Source organism: Coregonus clupeaformis, unplaced genomic scaffold (genome assembly GCF_020615455.1).
Source record: "Coregonus clupeaformis isolate EN_2021a unplaced genomic scaffold, ASM2061545v1 scaf0153, whole genome shotgun sequence".
Classification (NCBI taxonomy): Eukaryota; Metazoa; Chordata; class Actinopteri; order Salmoniformes; family Salmonidae; genus Coregonus; species Coregonus clupeaformis.
In genome coordinates, this window is record NW_025533608.1 from 2,903 (window position 1) to 27,694 (window position 24,792).

Genomic DNA, 24,792 nt, shown 5'->3' on the forward strand with positions numbered 1-24,792 from the left:
TAGCGACTGTATACTATATCCAATCTAACAGTAGTAGAGACTGTATACTGTATCCAATCTATCTCTAGTAGAGACTGTATACTATATCCAATCTAACAGTAGTAGAGACTGTATACTGTATCCAATCTATCTGTAGTAGTGACTGTATACTGTATCCAATCTATCTGTAGTAGTGACTGTATACTGTATCCAATCTATCTGTAGTAGTGACTGTATACTGTATCCAATCTATCTGTAGTAGTGACTGTATACTGTATCCAATCTATCTGTAGTAGTGACTGTATACTGTATCCAATCTATCTGTAGTAGTGACTGTATACTGTATACCCCCAGCCTGTAGGCTATAGGATCTAGTACTGTAGATATTTTCTATTGCATCTGTTGCCATAGTGCGAAACATCACTTTACAATTGTGGTTCAGAAAACACTTCAAAATGTGATCCACTTTAATAAGTAGTATTTACAATATGTACACTTTAGCACAATAACACCAACTTTATTACCACTACTATGTCCAATTTCATTGTCGATTAGTACATATTTACATTTGTTACTAATAAGACCATATTATATTGTAAAATGACAAAAAAAATATTAAAAAACAGACATGATTAACATTTTAAAGTATGCGTGCCTGGTTTCATATTAGTTTGACTGAGACCGTGGTCCAGCGTTGTGTGAACAAGTTCACTGGTGCATCATGGTCCCAATACTTTGATCAATACCGTTAAAAACACAGCTGGCCGTGATAGCTCATTGCTCGGGTACACCCAGTCAGTTATCCATATCAAAACAGTTCAAAGGTATCCCAGTCCATATGACTGTATGACTGTATGTATGCTAATTCTAGGGGGGGGGGGATCTTACGGGTTCAAACCATACGTGTCTTCCTCCATCTTTGTAAAGACAACCTAATATTCACATTTGGTCTTCAGCTTTCAGTGGAGGCGGCTCGACGACTCTCAACTCCCTCACTTTCTCAGGTCTTTCTCAGTCATTTCCCAACAGATTGAAATAAAGTGTTTAAAAACTCGGATTCTCCAGCACTTCTAGGCCCATTGTTTCCTAATCCAGGGCCTGTATCTGAACTCCTTCTAGGCCCGTTGTTTCCTAATCCAGGGCCCGTATCTGAACTCCTTCTAGGCCCATTGTTTCCTAATCCAGGGCCTGTATCTGAACTCCTTCTAGGCCCGTTGTTTCCTAATCCAGGGCCCGTATCTGAACTCCTTCTAGGCCCATTGTTTCCTAATCCAGGGCCCGTATATCTGAACTCCTTCTAGGCCCGTTGTTTCCTAATCCAGGGCCCGTATCCACAAAGCGTCTCAGAGTAGAAAGTTGGTGGTAAGTGCTGAGAATATAAATATTTTACTCCTCCTCTGATGGGTAAAAATACAAGCTAGGCATTAAACCTCTTTAGTCATAAGAGTCCAACCTAGTGGACAGATATTTAGGAGACCTCATGAGCTGACCTGACCAGTTCAGAGTTACCAGCAGGTGTCTTGGTAATTTAAAAAAGGCCTGCAACATTGTTCAAAAAAATATGTCTAAGTAATAAATTGGGAAAATGATAAAACTTTCAAAAATGTTATGCAACACTATCGGCAAGCGACTTGATGCCTACAGTACTGTACCAAAGCTATTTAGAGTAGTTATCCGGGAGTTAAGAGTGTTGACATAGCGGCAATATTATAAAAATTCCACTTTTAACAAACATCAGAATTGGTTAAAAAAAAAGGTTATGTATGCCAACATATTAGGCAATAATTAGGAGTAGGCAAAGTGATCAGGTCAGACAAATGATATCAAACTTTTACCATTGCAACATTTGATGTACAGTCACATTCACCTTGGTTGGTCTGAATCGTGCTGTAGAGATCACAGCTGGCAATGCCTCATCGTGATTGGTTATTCCCCATCATTTGCAACAATGTCAATGAGCGTCATCACCATCCTTCCTTTGCGGTACCTCCAACTGTCGTGATTACCAGCTGAGATAAACTTTCACGAGTTGATTTTACTCCTGGCTCAGAGTTTGTCTGGGCAGTGTCTTAACATCATCCTAAAAGCTACTCTGGTAGCTGGGAGTATTTTTGGGTCTTAAAAACAGGTTAACAGTATTCCTAAGACCATTTCTGAGACGCTATGTGGATATGTCCCCTGGTCAGAGAAGACATTTAAACTAATCCCAGTTAATTCTCTTCTTGACTCTTTGATGAAGACAACACTGCATTACTGGGCGACAGGGCTTGGACTGGTGCTGCACACCTGGTACATCTCTAAGGTCAGGTCAGAGGTCAGGTAAACTCGGTCGAAGAACCAGCAGACTGCACTTCTCCAGGGTGAGAATAGGGTCACTCCAGATCGTAGAAGACAGTTTGAAAGCGAGATAACTATCTAACAGAGTACCCTGCTCTCTCCCTCCTGCCTTGCTTCTTCAGTAGCTGAATGCGGTTGTGGCAGTAGAACTTGATGGCCCTCCAGTCGCGCTGGTTGCTGACCAGCAGGGGACACAGCTGCAGGCAGCGCTCGCAGTCCGCCTTGGCTGGCACGCGGAGCTCCATGATGTTCCTCTTCAGGTGCGTCTCCACGGCGACGCGCTCCGCCTCCGACCAGGGCCGCTTCAGCACCCCACGCTTCCCTGGGAACACAGGACAGTCATGAACATCAATTTCCCAATTCCAAATCCATCCCCACCGAGCACCTAACCCCTAAACACTTGTGTATACTGTATATATTCATGATACATCATAGTTTTGATCTCCTTACATATTTTTGTATAGTTTAAAAAGTATATATATATATAAGTACAGGTTGGGATATAGAGAGAGGAATACAAAAAGTAGCCAGTCACCTGACCAAGGGCTCGAGGGGGCATGTATGGTCTGGCACACTTGAGTAGATTTGAAAGGGCTCGATAGGTGTGAGGAAGTTACCGATTGGCTTGTCGAGTCCCTCAATTTTTTCAACATTTCTGATGCTAGCACACGTCGGCTTGCATGGATGTAGCGCAATAATGGGTTTTCGAAGCGGCTATTGTTCAGACACATTCACCCAAATAGGCATGAATAGGTAAAGCTATCGGGTAGGAAACATTCCATGGTACATGCCTGACTTGGGCTGAATGATTCTCCTATTGTGGGCACCAGGGAGCGAAGGGTTGACAGAGGAGGGAGGGGGTGCCTTCTTGCGGGGGGGTCGACCTGGTCGCTTCTTCACCACCTTCTCCTTAAACTTCTCTGCCTCCCCGTCCGAGTCGTCTGAGAAGGACTCAGCAGAGTTCCCGGACATCACTGTTGGGTAGGGTAGAAGACAGAGAGAGCACGTTGGGTAGGGGTAGAAGACAGAGAGAGCACATTGGGTAGGGGTAGAAGACAGAGAGAGAACGTTGGGTAGGGGTAGAAGACAGAGAGAGCACGTTGGGTAGGGGTAGAAGACAGAGAGAGCACGTTGGGTAGGGGTAGAAGACAGAGAGAGCACGTTGGGTAGGGGTAGAAGACAGAGAGCACGTTGGGTAGGGGCAGAAGACAGAGAGCACGTTGGGTAGGGTAGAAGACAGAGAGCACGTTGGGTAGGGGTAGAAGACAGAGAGCACGTTGGGTAGTGATAGAAGACAGAGAGCACGTTGGGTAGGGTAGAAGACAGAGAGAGCACGTTGGGTAGGGTAGAAGACAGAGAGAGCACGTTGGGTAGGGGTAGAAGACAGAGAGAGCACGTTGGGTAGGGTAGAAGACAGAGAGAGCACGTTGGGTAGGGGTAGAAGACAGAGAGAGCACATTGGGTAGGGGTAGAAGACAGAGAGCACGTTGGGTAGTGATAGAAGACAGAGAGAGCACGTTGGGTAGGGGTAGAAGACAGAGAGAGAACGTTGGGTAGGGTAGAAGACAGAGAGAGCACGTTGGGTAGTGGTAGAAGACAGAGAGAGCACGTTGGGTAGGGGGTAGAAGACAGAGAGCACGTTGGGTAGGGGCAGAAGACAGAGAGCACGTTGGGTAGGGGGAGAAGACAGAGAGAGCACGTTGGGTAGGGTAGAAGACAGAGAGAGCACGTTGGGTAGGAGAGAAGACAGAGAGCATGTTGGGTAGGGGTAGAAGACAGAGAGAGCACGTTGGGTAGGGGTAGAAGACAGAGAGCACGTTGGGTAGGGGTAGAAGACATAGAGAGCACGTTGGGTAGGGGTAGAAGACAGAGAGAGCACGTTGGGTAGGGGTAGAAGACAGAGAGCACGTTGGGTAGGGGTAGAAGACAGAGAGAGCACGTTGGGTAGGGGTAGAAGACAGAGAGCACGTTGGGTAGGGGTAGAAGACAGAGAGAGCACGTTGGGTAGGGGTAGAAGACAGAGAGAGCACGTTGGGTAGGGGTAGAAGACAGAGAGCACGTTGGGTAGGGGCAGAAGACAGAGAGCACGTTGGGTAGGGTAGAAGACAGAGAGCACGTTGGGTAGGGGTAGAAGACAGAGAGCACGTTGGGTAGTGATAGAAGACAGAGAGCACGTTGGGTAGGGTAGAAGACAGAGAGAGCACGTTGGGTAGGGTGAGAAGACAGAGAGAGCACGTTGGGTAGGGGGTAGAAGACAGAGAGAGCACGTTGGGTAGGGTAGAAGACAGAGAGAGCACGTTGGGTAGGGGTAGAAGACAGAGAGAGCACATTGGGTAGGGGTAGAAGACAGAGAGCACGTTGGGTAGTGATAGAAGACAGAGAGAGCACGTTGGGTAGGGGTAGAAGACAGAGAGAGAACGTTGGGTAGGGTAGAAGACAGAGAGAGCACGTTGGGTAGTGGTAGAAGACAGAGAGAGCACGTTGGGTAGGGGTAGAAGACAGAGAGCACGTTGGGTAGGGGCAGAAGACAGAGAGCACGTTGGGTAGGGGGAGAAGACAGAGAGAGCACGTTGGGTAGGGTAGAAGACAGAGAGAGCACGTTGGGTAGGAGAGAAGACAGAGAGCATGTTGGGTAGGGGTAGAAGACAGAGAGAGCACGTTGGGTAGGGGTAGAAGACAGAGAGCACGTTGGGTAGGGGTAGAAGACATAGAGAGCACGTTGGGTAGGGGCAGAAGACAGAGAGAGCACGTTGGGTAGGGGTAGAAGACAGAGAGAGCACGTGGGGTAGGGGGTAGAAGACAGAGAGCACGTTGGGTAGGGGTAGAAGACAGAGAGCACACGTTGGGTAGGGGTAGAAGACAGAGAGCACGTTGGGTAGGGGTAGAAGACAGAGAGAGCACGTTGGGTAGGGGTAGAAGACAGAGAGAGCACGTTGGGTAGGGGTAGAAGACAGAGAGAGCACGTTGGGTAGGGTAGAAGACAGAGAGAGCACGTTGGGTAGGGGTAGAAGACAGAGAGCACACGTTGGGTAGGGGTAGAAGACAGAGAGCACGTTGGGTAGGGGTAGAAGACAGAGAGAGCACGTTGGGTAGGGGTAGAAGACAGAGAGAGCACGTTGGGTAGGGGTAGAAGACAGAGAGAGCACGTTGGGTAGGGTAGAAGACAGAGAGAGCACGTTGGGTAGGGGTAGAAGACAGAGAGAGCACGTTGGGTAGGGGTAGAAGACAGAGAGCACGTTGGGTAGGGGTAGAAGACATAGAGAGCACGTTGGGTAGGGGCAGAAGACAGAGAGAGCACGTTGGGTAGGGGTAGAAGACAGAGAGAGCACGTTGGGTAGGGGTAGAAGACAGAGAGCACGTTGGGTAGGGGTAGAAGACAGAGAGCACACGTTGGGTAGGGGTAGAAGACAGAGAGCACGTTGGGTAGGGTAGAAGACAGAGAGAGCACGTTGGGTAGGGGTAGAAGACAGAGAGAGCACGTTGGGTAGGGGTAGAAGACAGAGAGAGCACGTTGGGTAGGGTAGAAGACAGAGAGAGCACGTTGGGTAGGGGTAGAAGACAGAGAGCGCACGTTGGGTAGGGGTAGAAGACAGAGAGCACGTTGGGTAGGGGTAGAAGACAGAGAGAGCACGTTGGGTAGGGGTAGAAGACAGAGAGAGCACGTTGGGTAGGGGTAGAAGACATAGAGAGCACGTTGGGTAGGGTAGAAGACAGAGAGAGCACGTTGGGTAGGGGTAGAAGACAGAGAGAGCACGTTGGGTAGTGATAGAAGACAGAGAGCACGTTGGGTAGGGGTAGAAGACAGAGAGAGCACGTTGGGTAGGGGTAGAAGACAGAGAGAGCACGTTGGGTAGGGGTAGAAGACAGAGAGCACGTTGGGTAGGGGTAGAAGACAGAGAGAGCACGTTGGGTAGGGGTAGAAGACAGAGAGCACGTTGGGTAGGAGTAGAAGACAGAGAGAGCACGTTGGGTAGGGGTAGAAGACAGAGAGAGCACGTTGGGTAGGGGTAGAAGACAGAGAGCACGTTGGGTAGGGGTAGAAGACAGAGAGAGCACGTTGGGTAGGGGTAGAAGACAGAGAGAGCATGTTGGGTAGGGGTAGAAGACAGAGAGCACGTTGGGTAGGGGTAGAAGACAGAGAGCACGTTGGGTAGGGGTAGAAGACATAGAGAGCACGTTGGGTAGGGTAGAAGACAGAGAGCACGTTGGGTAGGGGTAGAAGACAGAGAGAGCACGTTGGGTAGGGGTAGAAGACAGAGAGCACACGTTGGGTAGGGGTAGAAGACAGAGAGCACGTTGGGTAGGGGTAGAAGACAGAGAGAGCACGTTGGGTAGGGGGTAGAAGACAGAGAGAGCCACGTTGGGTAGGGGGTAGAAGACAGAGAGAGCATGTTGGGTAGGGTAGAAGACAGAGAGAGCACGTTGGGTAGGGGTAGAAGACAGAGAGAGCACGTTGGGTAGGGGTAGAAGACATAGAGAGCACGTTGGGTAGGGTAGAAGACAGAGCACGTTGGGTAGGGGTAGAAGACAGAGAGAGCACGTTGGGTAGGGGTAGAAGACAGAGAGCACACGTTGGGTAGGGGTAGAAGACAGAGAGCACGTTGGGTAGGGGTAGAAGACAGAGAGCACGTTGGGTAGGGGCAGAAGACAGAGAGAGCACGTTGGGTAGGGGTAGAAGACAGAGAGCACGTTGGGTAGGGGTAGAAGACAGAGAGCACGTTGGGTAGGGGCAGAAGACAGAGAGAGCACGTTGGGTAGGGGTAGAAGACAGAGAGAGCACGTTGGGTAGGGGTAGAAGACAGAGAGCACACGTTGGGTAGGGGTAGAAGACAGAGAGCACGTTGGGTAGGGGTAGAAGACAGAGAGAGCACGTTGGGTAGGGGTAGAAGACAGAGAGAGCACGTTGGGTAGGGGTAGAAGACAGAGAGAGCACGTTGGGTAGGGGTAGAAGACAGAGAGAGCACGTTGGGTAGTGATAGAAGACAGAGAGCACGTTGGGTAGGGGTAGAAGACAGAGAGAGCACGTTGGGTAGGGGTAGAAGACAGAGAGAGCACGTTGGGTAGGGGTAGAAGACAGAGAGAGCACGTTGGGTAGGGGTAGAAGACAGAGAGCACGTTGGGTAGGGGTAGAAGACAGAGAGAGCACGTTGGGTAGTGATAGAAGACAGAGAGCACGTTGGGTAGGGGTAGAAGACAGAGAGAGCACGTTGGGTAGGGGTAGAAGACAGAGAGCACACGTTGGGTAGGGGTAGAAGACAGAGAGCACGTTGGGTAGGGGTAGAAGACAGAGAGAGCACGTTGGGTAGGGGTAGAAGACAGAGAGAGCACGTTGGGTAGGGGTAGAAGACAGAGAGAGCATGTTGGGTAGGGTAGAAGACAGAGAGAGCACGTTGGGTAGGGGTAGAAGACAGAGAGAGCACGTTGGGTAGTGATAGAAGACAGAGAGCACGTTGGGTAGGGGTAGAAGACAGAGAGAGCACGTTGGGTAGGGGTAGAAGACAGAGAGAGCACGTTGGGTAGGGGTAGAAGACAGAGAGAGCACGTTGGGTAGGGGTAGAAGACAGAGAGCACGTTGGGTAGGAGTAGAAGACAGAGAGAGCACGTTGGGTAGGGGCAGAAGACAGAGAGCACGTTGGGTAGGGTAGAAGACAGAGAGAGCACGTTGGGTAGGGGTAGAAGACAGAGAGAGCACGTTGGGTAGGGGCAGAAGACAGAGAGCACGTTGGGTAGGGGTAGAAGACAGAGAGAGCACGTTGGGTAGGGGCAGAAGACAGAGAGCACGTTGGGTAGGGGTAGAAGACAGAGAGCACGTTGGGTAGGAGTAGAAGACAGAGAGAGCACGTTGGGTAGGGGCAGAAGACAGAGAGCACGTTGGGTAGGGGTAGAAGACAGAGAGAGCACGTTGGGTAGGGGTAGAAGACAGAGAGAGCACGTTGGGTATGGGCAGAAGACAGAGAGAGCACGTTGGGTAGGGGTAGAAGACAGAGAGAGCACGTTGGGTATGGGTAGAAGACAGAGAGCATGTTGGGTAGGAGTAGAAGACAGAGAGAGCACGTTGGGTAGGGGCAGAAGACAGAGAGCACGTTGGGTAGGGGTAGAAGACAGAGAGAGCACAACAACAGGAATATAACACATATACAACATGCTTTGTTCATTCACTATCACCTGCCATTACAATGTAAAAGGCTTGGAGACTCAGGGCAAGGTTTTCCTCTGGCATTTACGTAATGAGCAAACCAGAACATAATCACACAGACGAGATGTCCGTTAACTATATCTGTGAAGGACAGATGGTTGTACGGCAGGCAATGCAATTACAAGGTGCCCTGTTCAGAGTTCCCATCTATTTAGAATGTTCCGGTAAGTTTGCTCCCATCTGTGTCAGAGCGGGAGGAGAATCCCCCTTCATGTCACCTCGGTGTAAAGCTCTAAACTAGCAATCACTTACTACTGCTTCATTACCAACTTACAAATAGTAAACGTACCGCTAGTGAGCATGACCAGCATACTTGTTAGTAAACATTCCGCTAGTGAGCATTACAATTACATTTTAGTCATTTAGCAGACGCTCTTATCCAGAGCGACTTACATTTAGTGAGTGCATACATTTTCATACTGGCCCCCCGTGGGAAATGAACCCACAACCCTGGCGTTGCAAGCGCCATACTCTACCAGCTGAGCTACAGGGGACTGCATACTTGTTAGTAAACATACCGCTAGTGAGCATGACAAGCATACTTGTTAGTAAACATACCGTTAGTGAGCATGACCAGCATACTTGTTAGTAAATATGACCAGCATACTTGTTAGTAAACATGACCAGCATACTTGTTAGTAAACATGACCAGCATACTTGTTAGTAAACATGACCAGCATACTTGCTAGTAAACATGACCAGCATACTTGCTAGTAAACATGAATAGCATACTTGCTAGTAAACATGACCAGCATACTTGCTAGTAAACATGATCAGCATACTTGCCATGCCACCCTTGTTAACAAAGCTATCATTACTCTACTGCCGTTTCCACCTCTCCTCCATCCCAATGAGATGGGGAGATGCCTAATTCACATCTAAAATGCAACTATTCTCCTTCATGAACAGAAACCCCGCCAACTCTCTGATTAGGGATGGAGTTCTGCGATGGATTAGCTTGGTCACGCCAGAGCCCAGTTCCCTGTAGTACCCCCTTACCATCCCTGTAGTGCCCCCTTACCATCCCTGTAGTGCCCCCTTACCACCCAGTTCCCTGTAGTACCCCCTTACCATCCCTGTAGTGCCCCCTTACCATCCCTGTAGTGCCCCCTTACCATCCCTGTAGTGCCCCCTTACCATCCCTGTAGTACCCCCTTACCACCCAGTTCCCTGTAGTGCCCCTTACCATCCCTGTAGTGCCCCCTTACCACCCAGTTCCCTGTAGTGCCCCCCTTACCATCCCTGTAGTGCCCCTTACCACCCAGTTCCCTGTAGTACCCCCTTACCATCCCTGTAGTACCCTTACCATCCCTGTAGTGCCCCCTTACCACCCAGTTCCCTGTAGTGCCCCCTTACCACCCAGTTCCCTGTAGTACCCCCTTACCATCCCTGTAGTACCCCCTTACCACCCAGTTCCCTGTAGTGCCCCCTTACCATCCCTGTAGTGCCCCCTTACCACCCAGTTCCCTGTAGTGCCCCCTTACCACCCAGTTCCCTGTAGTACCCCCTTACCATCCCTGTAGTACCCCCTTACCACCCAGTTCCCTGTAGTGCCCCCTTACCATCCCTGTAGTGCCCCCTTACCACCCAGTTCCCTGTAGTGCCCCCTTACCACCCAGTTCCCTGTAGTACCCCCTTACCACCCAGTTCCCTGTAGTGCCCCCTTACCATCCCTGTAGTACCCCCTTACCATCCCTGTAGTACCCCCTTACCACCCAGTTCCCTGTAGTGCCCCCTTACCATCCCTGTAGTGCCCCCTTACCACCCAGTTCCCTGTAGTGCCCCCTTACCATCCCTGTAGTGCCCCCCTTACCATCCCTGTAGTGCCCCCTTACCACCCAGTTCCCTGTAGTACCCCCTTACCATCCCTGTAGTGCCCCCCTTACCATCCCTGTAGTGCCCCCTTACCATCCCTGTAGTGCCCCCCTTACCACCCAGTTCCCTGTAGTGCCCCCTTACCACCCAGTTCCCTGTAGTACCCCCTTACCATCCCTGTAGTGCCCCCTTACCATCCCTGTAGTACCCCCTTACCATCCCTGTAGTGCCCCCTTACCATCCCTGTAGTGCCCCCTTACCATCCCTGTGAGTACCCCTTACCATCCCTGTAGTGCCCCCCTTACCATCCCTGTATTACCCCCTTACCACCCAGTTCCCTGTAGTGCCCCCTTACCATCCCTGTAGTGCCCCCTTACCATCCCTGTAGTGCCCCCTTACCATCCCTGTAGTGCCCCCTTACCATCCCTGTAGTACCCCCCTTACCATCCCTGTAGTACCCCCCTTACCACCCAGTTCCCTGTAGTGCCCCCCTTACCATCCCTGTAGTGCCCCTTACCATCCCTGTAGTGCCCCCTTACCATCCCTGTAGTGCCCCCTTACCATCCCTGTAGTACCCCCTTACCATCCCTGTAGTGCCCCCTTACCATCCAGTTCCCTGTAGTGCCCCCTTACCATCCCTGTAGTGCCCCTTACCATCCCTGTAGTGCCCCTTACCATCCCTGTAGTACCCCCTTACCATCCCTGTAGTGCCCCTTACCATCCAGTTCCCTGTAGTGCCCCCTTACCATCCCTGTAGTGCCCCCTTACCATCCCTGTAGTACCCCCTTACCATCCCTGTAGTGCCCCCTTACCACCCAGTTCCCTGTAGTGCCCCCTTACCATCCCTGTAGTACCCGCTTACCATCCCCGTAGTGCCCCCTTACCACCCAGTTCCCTGTAGTGCCCCCTTACCATCCCTGTAGTGCCCCCTTACCATCCCTGTAGTGCCCCCCTTACCACCCAGTTCCCTGTAGTACCCCTTACCATCCCTGTAGTGCCCCCTTACCACCCAGTTCCCTGTAGTGCCCCCTTACCATCCCTGTAGTGCCCCCTTACCATCCCTGTAGTGCCCCCTTACCACCCAGTTCCCTGTAGTACCCCCTTACCATCCCTGTAGTGCCCCCCTTACCACCCAGTTCCCTGTAGTGCCCCCTTACCATCCCTGTAGTGCCCCCTTACCACCCAGTTCCCTGTAGTGCCCCCTTACCATCCCTGTAGTGCCCCCCTTACCATCCCTGTAGTGCCCCCTTACCACCCAGTTCCCTGTAGTGCCCCTTACCATCCCTGTAGTACCCCTTACCATCCAGTTCCCTGTAGTGCCCCCTTACCATCCCTGTAGTGCCCCCTTACCATCCCTGTAGTGCCCCCTTACCATCCCTGTAGTGCCCCCTTACCATCCCTGTAGTGCCCCCTTACCATCCCTGTAGTGCCCCCTTACCATCCCTGTAGTGCCCCCTTACCACCCAGTTCCTGTAGTACCCCCCTTACCATCCAGTTCCCTGTAGTGCCCCCTTACCATCCCTGTAGTGCCCCCTTACCATCCCTGTAGTGCCCCCTTACCATCCCTGTAGTACCCCCTTACCACCCAGTTCCCTGTAGTGCCCCCTTACCATCCCTGTAGTACCCCCTTACCACCCAGTTCCCTGTAGTGCCCCCCTTACCATCCCTGTAGTGCCCCCTTACCATCCCTGTAGTGCCCCCTTACCATCCCTGTAGTGCCCCCCTTACCATCCCTGTAGTGCCCCCTTACCACCCAGTTCCCTGTAGTGCCCCCTTACCATCCCTGTAGTGCCCCCTTACCATCCCTGTAGTGCCCCCTTACCATCCCTGTAGTGCCCCCTTACCACCCAGTTCCCTGTAGTACCCCCTTACCATCCCTGTAGTGCCCCCTTACCACCCAGTTCCCTGTAGTGCCCCTTACCATCCCTGTAGTGCCCCCTTACCATCCCTGTAGTGCCCCCTTACCACCCAGTTCCCTGTAGTGCCCCCTTACCATCCCTGTAGTGCCCCCTTACCACCCAGTTCCCTGTAGTGCCCCCTTACCATCCCTGTAGTGCCCCCTTACCACCCAGTTCCCTGTAGTGCCCCCTTACCATCCCTGTAGTGCCCCCTTACCATCCCTGTAGTGCCCCCTTACCACCCAGTTCCCTGTAGTGCCCCCTTACCATCCCTGTAGTACCCCCTTACCATCCAGTTCCCTGTAGTGCCCCCTTACCATCCCTGTAGTGCCCCCCTTACCATCCCTGTAGTGCCCCCCTTGCCATCCCTGTAGTGCCCCCTTACCATCCCTGTAGTGCCCCCTTACCATCCCTGTAGTGCCCCCTTACCATCCCTGTAGTGCCCCCTTACCATCCCTGTAGTGCCCCCTTACCATCCCTGTAGTACCCCCTTACCACCCAGTTCCCTGTAGTGCCCCCTTACCATCCCTGTAGTACCCCCTTACCACCCAGTTCCCTGTAGTGCCCCCTTACCATCCCTGTAGTGCCCCCTTACCATCCCTGTAGTGCCCCCTTACCATCCCTGTAGTGCCCCCTTACCATCCCTGTAGTGCCCCCTTACCACCCAGTTCCCTGTAGTGCCCCCTTACCATCCCTGTAGTGCCCCCTTACCATCCCTGTAGTGCCCCTTACCATCCCTGTAGTGCCCCCTTACCATCCCTGTAGTACCCCCTTACCATCCCTGTAGTACCCCCTTACCATCCCTGTAGTGCCCCCTTACCACCCAGTTCCCTGTAGTGCCCCCTTACCACCCAGTTCCCTGTAGTGCCCCCTTACCACCCAGTTCCCTGTAGTGCCCCCTTACCATCCCTGTAGTGCCCCCTTACCACCCAGTTCCCTGTAGTACCCCCTTACCATCCCTGTAGTGCCCCCTTACCATCCCTGTAGTGCCCCCTTACCATCCCTGTAGTGCCCCCTTACCATCCCTGTAGTGCCCCCTTACCACCCAGTTCCCTGTAGTGCCCCCTTACCATCCCTGTAGTGCCCCCTTACCATCCCTGTAGTGCCCCCTTACCATCCCTGTAGTACCCCCTTACCATCCCTGTAGTGCCCCCTTACCACCCAGTTCCCTGTAGTGCCCCCTTACCACCCAGTTCCCTGTAGTGCCCCCTTACCATCCCTGTAGTGCCCCCTTACCACCCAGTTCCCTGTAGTACCCCCTTACCATCCCTGTAGTACCCCCTTACCACCCAGTTCCCTGTAGTGCCCCCTTACCATCCCTGTAGTGCCCCCTTACCACCCAGTTCCCTGTAGTGACCCCCTTACCATCCCTGTAGTACCCCCTTACCATCCCTGTAGTGCCCCCTTACCACCCAGTTCCCTGTAGTGCCCCCTTACCATCCCTGTAGTACCCCCTTACCATCCCTGTAGTGCCCCCTTACCACCCAGTTCCCTGTAGTGCCCCCTTACCATCCCTGTAGTGCCCCTTACCATCCCTGTAGTGCCCCCCTTACCACCCAGTTCCCTGTAGTGCCCCCTTACCATCCCTGTAGTACCCCCTACCATCCAGTTCCCTGTAGTACCCCCCTTACCATCCCTGTAGTGCCCCCTTACCACCCAGTTCCCTGTAGTGCCCCCTTACCATCCCTGTAGTACCCCCTTACCATCCCTGTAGTGCCCCCTTACCACCCAGTTCCCTGTAGTGCCCCCTTACCATCCCTGTAGTGCCCCCTTACCACCCAGTTCCCTGTAGTGCCCCCTTACCATCCCTGTAGTGCCCCCCTTACCACCCAGTTCCCTGTAGTGCCCCCTTACCATCCCTGTAGTGCCCCCTTACCACCCAGTTCCCTGTAGTGCCCCCTTACCATCCCTGTAGTGCCCCCTTACCACCCAGTTCCCTGTAGTACCCCCTTACCATCCAGCTCTAGACAGATGTGCTGCAGGCTCATCCCTCTGAAGAGCACCCCCTCCCGCTCCCCATAGAGCACCACCCTGCCCACTCGGCCCATCAGCGCCGGGTCTCGGCCTATCGTGGCACAGTTCTGGGTCACGTGGTACTCCCTCTGCAGGAAGTCTTCCAGGCGCTTGGCGGCCGCCCCGCCCGGCCGGCCCTGCCCCTCCCCTTCCTCCAGGAGCAGTAGCTGGGTGAGAATGGCCACCTGCCGGCGCGCCCGCGTCTGGGTCAGCGCCCTGGGGTTCTTGGCGCCGCTGGTCCGTGCCAGGTTGCGCAGCACGTCGGTGCCCCGGAGCGGCGTGGCGGGCGAGTGGAAGGGCCGGGAGAAGACGTAGGGGCTGTCGGGGTCGACGCCCACGTTGGCGGAGGTCTGAAGGAGCAGCTCCAGGCAGGGCTCACAGTGCGGGGGCAGGACGAGGGGCTGGATACGCCCACGCTTCCCCAGCACACCTGCCCGGGGGAGGTGGCAGAGGACCTGATGCTCGAAGGGGGAGAGGATGGCCTCCATGCCGGTGGGGGGGTTGTTGGCCGAGTTAGCCTGGGTCGGGGTGACGCGGTTGTGGTAGTCCTGGGTGGTGAGCTGCGCCACCTCACACTCGCGGTGGCGGTTATAGAGGATGATCAGCGCTAGGCTGGAATGGCAGAGCAGGCGCCAGGCCTCAGGCGAACTGGAGGAGCGAGACAGAGATAAGAAGGAGGAGTGCTGCTGCCGGCGGAGGTAGAGCACCAGGCAGGAGAGAGAGGAGAGGAGAGGGGGCATGTGGTGTCTGTGGGAGCTAGAGAAAAGAGAGAGAGAGACAGAGAGACAGAGACAGAGACAGAGAGAGACAGAGAGAGAGAGAGAGAGAGAGAGAGAGAGAGAGAGAGAGAGAGAGAGAGAGAGAGAGAGAGAGAGAGAGAGAGAGAGAGAGAGAGAGAGACAGATGGAGACAAAAAGAGAGAGAGAGAGAGAGACAGAGACAAAAAGAGAGAGAGAGAGAGAGAGAGAGACAGAGAGACAGAGAGAGAGAGAGACAGAGAGAGAGAGAGAGCGAGAGAGAGAGACAAAAAGAGAGAGAGAGAGAGAGAGAGAGAGACAGAGAGAGAGAGAGAGAGAGACAGAGAGAGAGAGAGAGAGAGACAGAGAGAGAGAGACAAAAAGAGAGAGAGACAGAGAGAGAGAGAGACAGAGAGAGAGAGAGAGACAGAGAGAGAGAGAGAGAGACAAAAAGAGAGAGAGACAGAGAGAGAGAGAGACAGAGACAGAGACAAAAAGAGAGAGAGACAGAGAGAGTTTTAAAATACATGTCAAAACATATATAATATTTGAAAGCAAAACAATTTTTTCTCAGTTGAAAAACAATATCCCACGTATACGCTTAGGGATAAAAATATATGTTTTGAGCAAAATAGTAATTTTTTTTGACAACTCCAAACTTCATGGAGTAGGCCATTCAAGGAGTTGGTGTGATGATGGCCTCTGATGTCATCGGCCTTCACCCTTGCTTGAGAACAATAGAGTACAGAAGAGGAGCCCCCCCCCCCCCACGCCGTGTCAAGAGGACACCTGGACCAGCTATTGAGATGTGCTTTTTGTTAAGTAAATCAGATGATAAAGGAGCTGAAAAGCAGACTGGAGGACTTTAACTTCTTTATCACACATCTCCATTATAACAATGATAGAATGGCAAAATATGCATTTCTCAAGCAGTTTCAATTCAGAACTTCGTATGTCACATTTCATTTAGGCCAATGCAGCAGAACCATATTATCCATCATACCTAGCCACCTGTGCACTCCTGTCCCCAGGACTCTCTACTGTCCTGTCCTCATCCAGCTCTTCTTCCTCCGGCTTGGGGGTAGGAGGTGGAGGAATCTCTTCCTCTTTGCTCCTGATGCACTCCCCCGCTTTCTGCTCCTCCTCTTCCTCTCTCTTCGGCCTGCGGCCCCTCCTGGGTGTCGGCAGACTTTTCACCGGCACCACTGCCGGGGCGGAGCCCGTCTTGGCCTTCTGCACCGACAAGCTGGAGCCTTTTTTGGCCGCGGCCGGCTGAGCAGCCGAGGGCGGGGAGAGTGAGAGCGAAAAGGAGACCGCCCCCGAGGAACTCCGAGCGGCCAGCGCATCCCTCTCTCTCTCCCTGGAGAAAAGAGGGGGAGGGGCGGGAGTCGAGGAGGAGGAGGGCAGCTGGGGGGAGGTGAAGATGTGGGCGTGCGAGGAGCTAGTAGAGGAGGAAGGGTGAGGATGCGAGGAGGAGTGTGTGTGGAGTGCAGCTAGCTCCATGGCTGCCCTGACCTCCGGCTGGTTGGCATGGTGTTTCTCCAGGTGGCGAGCCAGAGAGCGGTAGTGACGGCTGCAGTAGGGGCAGTGCTGCTGCCGGCTGACCGTGGCCCCGCTGGAGCTGCCGATGTTTATGTTGATGTTGTTGTTGATGTTGGTGGTGGGGGGCGCCAGTGGGGTGGCAGGCTGAGACTGGGTCTGGGCCGGGGTGGAGGAGGAGGAGGAGACGGGGCGCCCGGGTCCGGCCCTGGGGTTGGCGGTACTCTTCTTCTTGGTGGTGACGGGGGCAGCTAGTTTGCGCTTCTTTCGGCGGCGGAGCATGCGGCCCCTCAGCTCCTCCATCTCTTCTTCTTCATCCTCATCATCCTCCTCCTCCTCCTCTCGGTCCGAGTCGCTGGGCTCAGAGTGGGTGAGCGGGGAGGAGGAGGGGGAGAGGGACCAGGATGGGGTGAGGTAGTCAGAGATGGAGAGAGACAGTGGGTGGGGGCCAGGCTCTTCCTCCTGTCCGGAGACAAATCCAAAAACATGACAAAACAGCAACTTTATAAATACCCTCAGTAACCAATTGAAGAAATGTACTAGAGGTCACGACCTTCTGATGACCTTCTTAATGTTATTGTCAGGGTTAAAGCTGCAGTCAAACCCTCGCAGAGACACAGAGCTATGGAATCCCTAGGATATTCGTAACACAACCAAAAGGCTTCAATATGGAGCCCAGACAATCACACTAGGCGATGTTCTTTACTTGGACAGAACAAGGAAACAACACAACATGCAACTAGTAATGCCTACAGCTGAACAATGGTAATTGTGATGTGTATAAAAAGGTCATGACCTCTGACAACACTCATTCTTCACTGAGTACATTTAAAAATAGCCGAAATGGGTTCGCAACGAGGCAAGCTGGCAATGTTATCAGCGAGTCATAGTCACCATGGCGTTCTCTCCCCAGTCCGTCAGGCTGTAGTCCACCGTGATCTCCTCCCCTTTGGCGATGTCGCGAATCGCTATGACGACCAGCCGCACCTGACTCCCGCAGTGCACCTCTCGGATCCTGCAGTTGGGCGGTGGGTGGAAGAGCACCGGCCCCCGGACCCCACCCGCCCCATCCTCGCCCAGCTCCGACACACTGGATGGAGACACACAGCAACGTTACACCACCATCCACTGGTCACCAGCCTTTTGCTCCAGCCGCCTAGCAACGACACCTGATTTCACTGACCGAGGTCTTGGTGAGGTATGTTAGTACTGGGCTTGAACAAAAGCACTGCACACCCTTCCGAGACTTGGTGACCACTGCAATAGGTAAGGTTGACCCATACAGTGCAGTCTCAATGCAACTTCGGTACAAAATATAATAAAAATGAGCGACATTTGATTGATCTCATCTAGCTGTCATAACCAGAACAGACACGTCTGTCATTGGTTGTCTATTTTAGAAGTACATAATAAAAAATTTTTAAAATAAAGATTTAATTCAATGATCCTACTGTTTCGCTCACCAGATCTGGGAGGGGTCAGCGAGGTAGTACGGGCTTCCGGGCGGAGGCAGTCTGTCCTCCGCTCCTGCTGGGTACTGCCCATCCCCTGGGAGAGTTAGAAACAAGTAAGAACATCAGCACACATTCAACACAAATGAATACTCTACACATGATAGGGCTGGAGGAAGGAATAGAGAAATGCATAATGATCTGCATGTCATCTTTACTCACACACACACCACTCTCTCTCCCACACACACACACACACACACACCACTCTCTCTCCCACACACACACACACACACACCACTCTCTCTCCCACACACACACACACACACACCACTCTCTCTCCCACACACACACCAGTATCTCTCTCCCCCCCACACACACACACACACACACTGCTCCCAACTTTAAAAAACAAAGTTCAGCACCAAACAGCATTTAAAGGAGCACCAGAAAAAGAGATAGATTTTGAATAAAGCTTAGTCTTCCATCAGGCCTATATGAATCCCATCTCTTGAGTAGCAGACCATTTCCCTGTCTTCCTGGGCCAATCAGACGTGTGCCTATATAGTCCGCCACAGTGGACGCTTCATAATACCCATAAAACCTTGCGGTCAAACACGGAAATGGTTCCAATCGTTTTTCTACCGTTCATTTTTTCACAGTGAATTTTACAACACTTCAAATTAGTATGTGTTCGGTGTAGGCTTACCTTGGCGTGACGTTTTCATTACCGGGTAATTCTCTCCGATAAGCTAAGATCCATTTATTCCCCTCCATTTGTGCTCATATTTTAAATGCTAATTAGCAACAGACAAGACCTCAGCAAGACTGCAAATTCCTGCAGGAAGCTTCTGCACCCTTCACCTGCGCCATCAGAGACCTGTGCCCAATCCATGATGAATCCATGTGATGTATTGAAATGAATTGAATGAAGTGTTGAACTTCTTCTGTCCCATTTCTTAGCCATTGACAAAACTTTAGCTAGCTAGTTAACAGAGCAGTATATCAACAAATATTTCTGTATTACTTAGCCTAGATAACTGTTTGTACAGTATGTCGACTTTGCTGTCTATTTCAGACTTTATGGCATTTTTCAAGGAGAAGCATCAGAGCATTAAAAAGGGGAGACGCCCACTATAAGTCTGGCCATGTGGAGAAGTGCAGCTACAGTGAGGGGCAACTTACCGGTTTGGTCAGGGCCAGCGTGAGGCGATAAAGTTCATCCTGTGTCGGTGAGTGTAGCTATTAGGTTAAGTTTGAGCATCTTGGCAGCTGTCAGCATTCTACAAGGAAAGAGCCACTTAATCAATCATTCACCAGATCACCCCGGGATACCAGACTTAGAGGAGTGATAACTCAAGTTCTAGAATGTTGTCATTGATGAGAATGAATCTAAAATCTATTGACTTTCACAATTGACTTTGTTCAGACATCCAGTCCGGATTGTAGTTTCATGACCAGAGACCACGTCTTCAAAAAGGCACAGTATTTATTTATTCAGTGGTACATGCATTCACAGTCTGGATTTATAGAATCCTTCACACAGTATGATTGATATGTCAAGTGATAAAATCCCAAGTTATCAATTTTAAAAAAGGTTTATGGAAAAACTGCATATTCTGAAGCTGTAATGTCATCACCAAATCAAACTTTATTTATACAGCACATTTCTTACAACAAAATGCATTTCAAGGTGTTCAAAGTCATTCATTGAAAAGGCATGTGGCACTTAACATCCTTCCTCTTGGCAGGTCTCTATAGGTGACCAGGGGATTCTCTTTACCACATGCGAACGCCTCCGTGGCGCTCATAAGTGTAGCCATTCAGCCTGTTTTGGCGGATCACAATATCGTCCGTACGGACGTGGAATGCGAGTGGAGGAAGCAAGCTGTACCCGGCTGAAGACTACAACCCTCTGTCCAGAGAGCACACAGAGGAGGATCTTCAGTAGCTAAGGAACCGTCTCCAGGGCAGGTTCAGTGGAATGGCATGTCTCCTTGAACCTGATCCAAAACAACCGCTACCCTCCCTGTCAGTACCGGACATTGTTTAAAAAAAACAAGGATACCTGGGGCAAGCAGGCATCCTGGTTGGCATGGCGCTGTCGGTGGAGCAGCAGGGGGCTATAAAACAGTTGGGACAGCGTACCAACCCCAACTGGGCCATGAGGAGAGGGAGGTTGACGGCGCCAGCCGTTAGGGAGCAGTGGTTAGGGCCAAGCGCTATAAAGGGTCCTCAGATCAGTCATTGGATGGGGTGTTGTCTGTAAAGTGGGGCCACAGATAATGAAGAGGAGGACCATCAAGGAATTGGGCACCACAGCAGTGGTGGAGGTCAAAGTGTCCCTATGGTGCAAGGGACCTTACCATTTGAAGAGGCAGTGAAGTCAAAGGATTTCTATATCAAGGAGGGAGGGTCTTACCACCTTCCGTGAAGACCATCCTTACTGGCACCAGGTCAAAGGTCAGCTGCACATCACTGGAAGGGACACCTGCTTCTTCGTTGTCATGGACCACCAAAGCTTCCATCACCATCCAGCGTGACGACCTCTGACCTCTGACCGACTCATATTGCTCCTCCTGTCAGTACCTGTTTTCAGGGAAGCCAAATGGTCCGAAAATACAAACGATTACTTTATCCTATCCCAGGTATTCCTTAAAGAGGTGGGGTTTCAAATGTCTCCGGAAGGTGGTGAGTGACTCTACATGTTGATGCATCTACAAACTCAAATGTTTTACACAATAACGTATCATATTTGATGAGTTACTGACCTGTCCGTCCACAGGCTCTATGTGATGCAGCCTCCCCAAATGGGACACTCGCGCTCGGATCACACTGGCACAGGATGTCCACGCACCGGACGCTCTGAAGGATGCACTCCTGTTGGACTGGAAAAAACAAAGAGGCGTGGTGACTGGTGGGTCTTTTTCAATGCTGTATCGCCATCTTTATCTGGACACAAACCCACTTTGGACAATGTGACAAAGTGGTCCCTCAACAGCCAATCCTCATGCCTCACTGTTTGTTCTGGTTCCCCAATCAACAGTCTGGATCTTCCTCTCCTGCCATGGTGGATGAGCTACCCTTTTGTGGTAAATACAGGGCCGTTTCTCTTTCCCACCGGAAAATGGCAGCTGCAGTCCCGAGTGCAGTCACTGGGTTTCTGGACCGCCCAGTCTGAAAGACAAAAAATTAAAGTTACATTTTATTATCTAGCTAAGTTGATTAGTAAAATGGTATATATATATATATATTAAAATCCCATAACCCACAGACTTACTATAGTAACAGTAAAATAGATTGGCCTTTAGTCTATCTGCAAATGTAAAGTCCTACTATGTGGAGGGGACATTTCTGCTGGGATGGAGGAATTATCTGGAACGCTCAACTAGATGATCAGGACAGTCTAGCGTACTATTTGCCCGAAGAGGTGAAGTATTGCGATGAGTTATAGGACTGTACTTCTGATTCTAATTCTCAAGAGAAAAGTTAAAACCCCTCAGCCGTGAGGTCACTGAGGAGCACCAACAGTGATAAGGGGGATCGTCTGAAAGGGACTGACATGCAGGGATGGAACATGAGGATTTCTGGCACTGGCCAGCAGACCACGATATCTACTAGCCCGGGTAACATTCAGGTCCTAAATCTGTCGCGTACAATGTTTGTAAAGGGCAGAATTTCACTGCTGTGTCAGGCTAGTTTGGCACATTGCCCAGTCCGAAAAGTACATGTTTAACTGACTTCACAGGTCATTTGATTAGTCACGTACAACAGATGCACTCGTGGAACAAAAACGTTTTTGTGTTTTATATAGGAAAAACATTGAACCCACAAGTCCTTTGTGAGCTAGCTAGCCAGCTAGTTAACGTTAGCTCACTGTTCGTGTAGTCACACTTTTCCACGTGGTGACACGCTAGCTAATGTTAGCACACCAGGACAGTGATCTTTTGCTAACATTTAGCTAGCTGGTTACGTTAGCTCATCATTTGTGTAGTCAGACTTTCTCCCCAGACCCCACGGGTGGTGACATACTAGCTAGTCCACCAGGGCAGGGATATTTAACGTTAGGCACATTCGCTAGCATGTCACCGCCTGTCGGGAACGTCTGACTACACCATGGTGAGATCCTGTGCAACGTTAGCTAGCTAACGTTAGATAATGTAGCCAACTAGCCAAGCAAGGTGCCTAACTAGCTAGCCCACCAGGCGATATTTAGCTGGCTATATCATTATACTAGCCTATGCTGGTTTCCTTTTTACTTGTAAGGAAGGTAATGTGCGTTGCACACGTAACTACAGTCAGTGGTTATCTAGCTAATTTTCAAAAAAGTGTCTAGCTAACCACAGACCTTTCACCTAACCAAAATAGCTTGATAGCATCTAGCAAACAGGGCTTACCTTGCAACACAGCTCCAGCGATGCCTCTCGCTTACAGAGGTTGGAAAAAGATTAAATGCATGTGTGCCTGTCGGAGTTGTGGTTACAATCCGGTACATAGCACAGAACCGTCCTTGCTTCTGCTCGACGGAGAGACCTAAGGTTAGCTAGTTATCTACAAAAGCCATGGTAAATTAACAAATTCTAGTAATAAAAAAATGCTAAAAAAAAGGTAGCTAGCTAGGTAACTTGAAAAATTATAAACAAGAATACACACGAGAAATACACAATATCTACTTGCTAGATTACTTGTCGATGAGAGTTTGGAGAAATTTGGAGGTTTTTCCCACCCTGCACCTTGAGTGATTACATCAAAGCTTGTGACAGGATGTGTAGTTCTGTATGATAGCCACATTGGCAGCTAATTAGCATTTACTTTTTTTTGGGGGGTAATTACAGGCGAATATATTGATTTAAAAAAGTCACCTTGTCCTAGAGAGATTTACACAGTTATCAAAACTTATGCCAGAGTAAACCTACACAAAACACAGACCTTTTATGAAGTAGTTCTAAAATCCCCTATGAAAAAATGACTGGTGGAAAAACGATTGGAACCATTTCCGGGTTTTACCGCTAGGTTTTATGGGTATTATGACTCATACTGTGGTACTCAATAGGCTAGACCTAGTGGTCAAGTAACCAGGTTGTTAGCTTGCTAGGTAACATGACTGAACACAGTTGTTAGCTTTCAAACCAATAATTAGCAGCCCGGGATTCATTTAAAATGGCCTGCGATAAGATTTATGAAATTCTATAAAATGTGTGCTAATCCACGATATATATACAGAGGGGAAAAAAAGTATTTAGTCAGCCACCAATTGTGCAAGTTCTCCCACTTAAAAAGATGAGAGAGGCCTGTAATTTTCATCATAGGTACACGTCAACTATGACAGACAAATTGAGAAGAAAAAAAATCCAGAAAATCACATTGTAGGATTTTTTATGAATTTATTTGCAAATTATGGTGGAAAATAAGTATATGGTCACCTACAAACAAGCAAGATTTCTGGCTCTCACAGACCTGTAACTTCTTCTTTAAGAGGCTCCTCTGTCCTCCACTCGTTACCTGTATTAATGGCACCTGTTTGAACTTGTTATCAGTATAAAAGACACCTGTCCACAACCTCAAACAGTCACACTCCAAACTCCACTATGGCCAAGACCAAAGAGCTGTCAAAGGACACCAGAAACAAAATTGTAGACCTGCACCAGGCTGGGAAGACTGAATATGCAATAGGTAAGCAGCTTGGTTTGAAGAAATCAACTGTGGGAGCAATTATTAGGAAATGGAAGACATACAAGACAACTGATAATCTCTCTCGATCTGGGGCTCCACGCAAGATCTCACCCCGTGGGGTCAAAATGATCACAAGAACGGTGAGCAAAAATCCCAGAACCACACGGGGGGACCTAGTGAATGACCTGCAGAGAGCTGGGACCAAAGTAACAAAGCCTACCATCAGTAACACACTACGCCGCCAGGGACTCAAATCCTGCAGTGCAAGACGTGTCCCCCTGGTTAAGCCAGTACATGTCCAGGCCCGTCTGAAGTTTGCTAGAGTGCATTTGGATGATCCAGAAGAGGATTGGGAGAATGTCATATGGTCAGATGAAACCAAAATATAACTTTTTGGTAAAAACTCAACTCGTCGTGTTTGGAGGACAAAGAATGCTGAGTTGCATCCAAAGAACACCATACCTACTGTGAAGCATGGGGGTGGAAACATCATGCTTTGGGGCTGTTTTTCTGCAAAGGACCAGGACGACTGATCCGTGTAAAGGAAAGAATGAATGGGGCAATGTATCGTGAGATTTTGAGTGAAAACCTCCTTCCATCAGCAAGGGCATTGAAGATGAAACGTGGCTGGGTCTTTCAGCATGACAATGATCCCAAACACACCGCCCCGGGCAACGAAGGAGTGGCTTTGTAAGAAGCATTTCAAGGTCCTGGAGTGGCCTAGCCAGTCTCCAGATCTCAACCCCATAGAAAATCTTTGGAGGGAGTTGAAAGTCCGTGTTGCCCAGCGACAGCCCCAAAACATCACTGCTCTAGAGGAGATCTGCATGGAGGAATGGGCCAAAATACCAGCAACAGTGTGTGAAAACCTTGTGAAGACTTACAGAAAACGTTTGACCTGTGTCATTGCCAACAAAGGGTATATAACAAAGTACAAAAAACTAGGATCCAGAAAATTCTCATTTTGTCTGTCATAGTTGACGTGTACCTATGATGAAAATGACAGGCCTCTCTCATCTTTTTAAGTGGGAGAACTTACACAATTGGTGGCTGACTAAATACTTGTTTTCCCCCACTGTATGATACAAAAAAAATACAAAGATATATTTGTAGGATGCGTTCTGTCCTCAGTCATTCATTTCAAGAAAGAAGGT

At 50.5% G+C, this 24,792-nt stretch overlaps 1 protein-coding gene across 1 annotated transcript in view; it reads right to left on the reverse strand.

Annotated features, from left to right (window-relative positions):
- Positions 1–416: 416 nt before the first annotated feature.
- LOC121559505 overlaps positions 417–24,792 on the reverse strand; it is a 41,688-nt gene continuing 17,312 nt past the window's right edge. Inside the window, exons 3-8 of the mRNA XM_041872741.2 lie at positions 17,978–18,062; positions 17,409–17,604; positions 15,979–16,976; positions 14,180–14,994; positions 3,108–3,290; positions 417–2,638 (exon numbers count right to left, since the gene is read on the reverse strand). Of these exons, the coding sequence (XP_041728675.2) occupies positions 2,391–2,638; positions 3,108–3,290; positions 14,180–14,994; positions 15,979–16,976; positions 17,409–17,604; positions 17,978–18,062 (2,525 nt within the window). The 3' untranslated portion in view covers positions 417–2,390. The remainder of the gene's footprint in view (positions 2,639–3,107; positions 3,291–14,179; positions 14,995–15,978; positions 16,977–17,408; positions 17,605–17,977; positions 18,063–24,792) is intronic.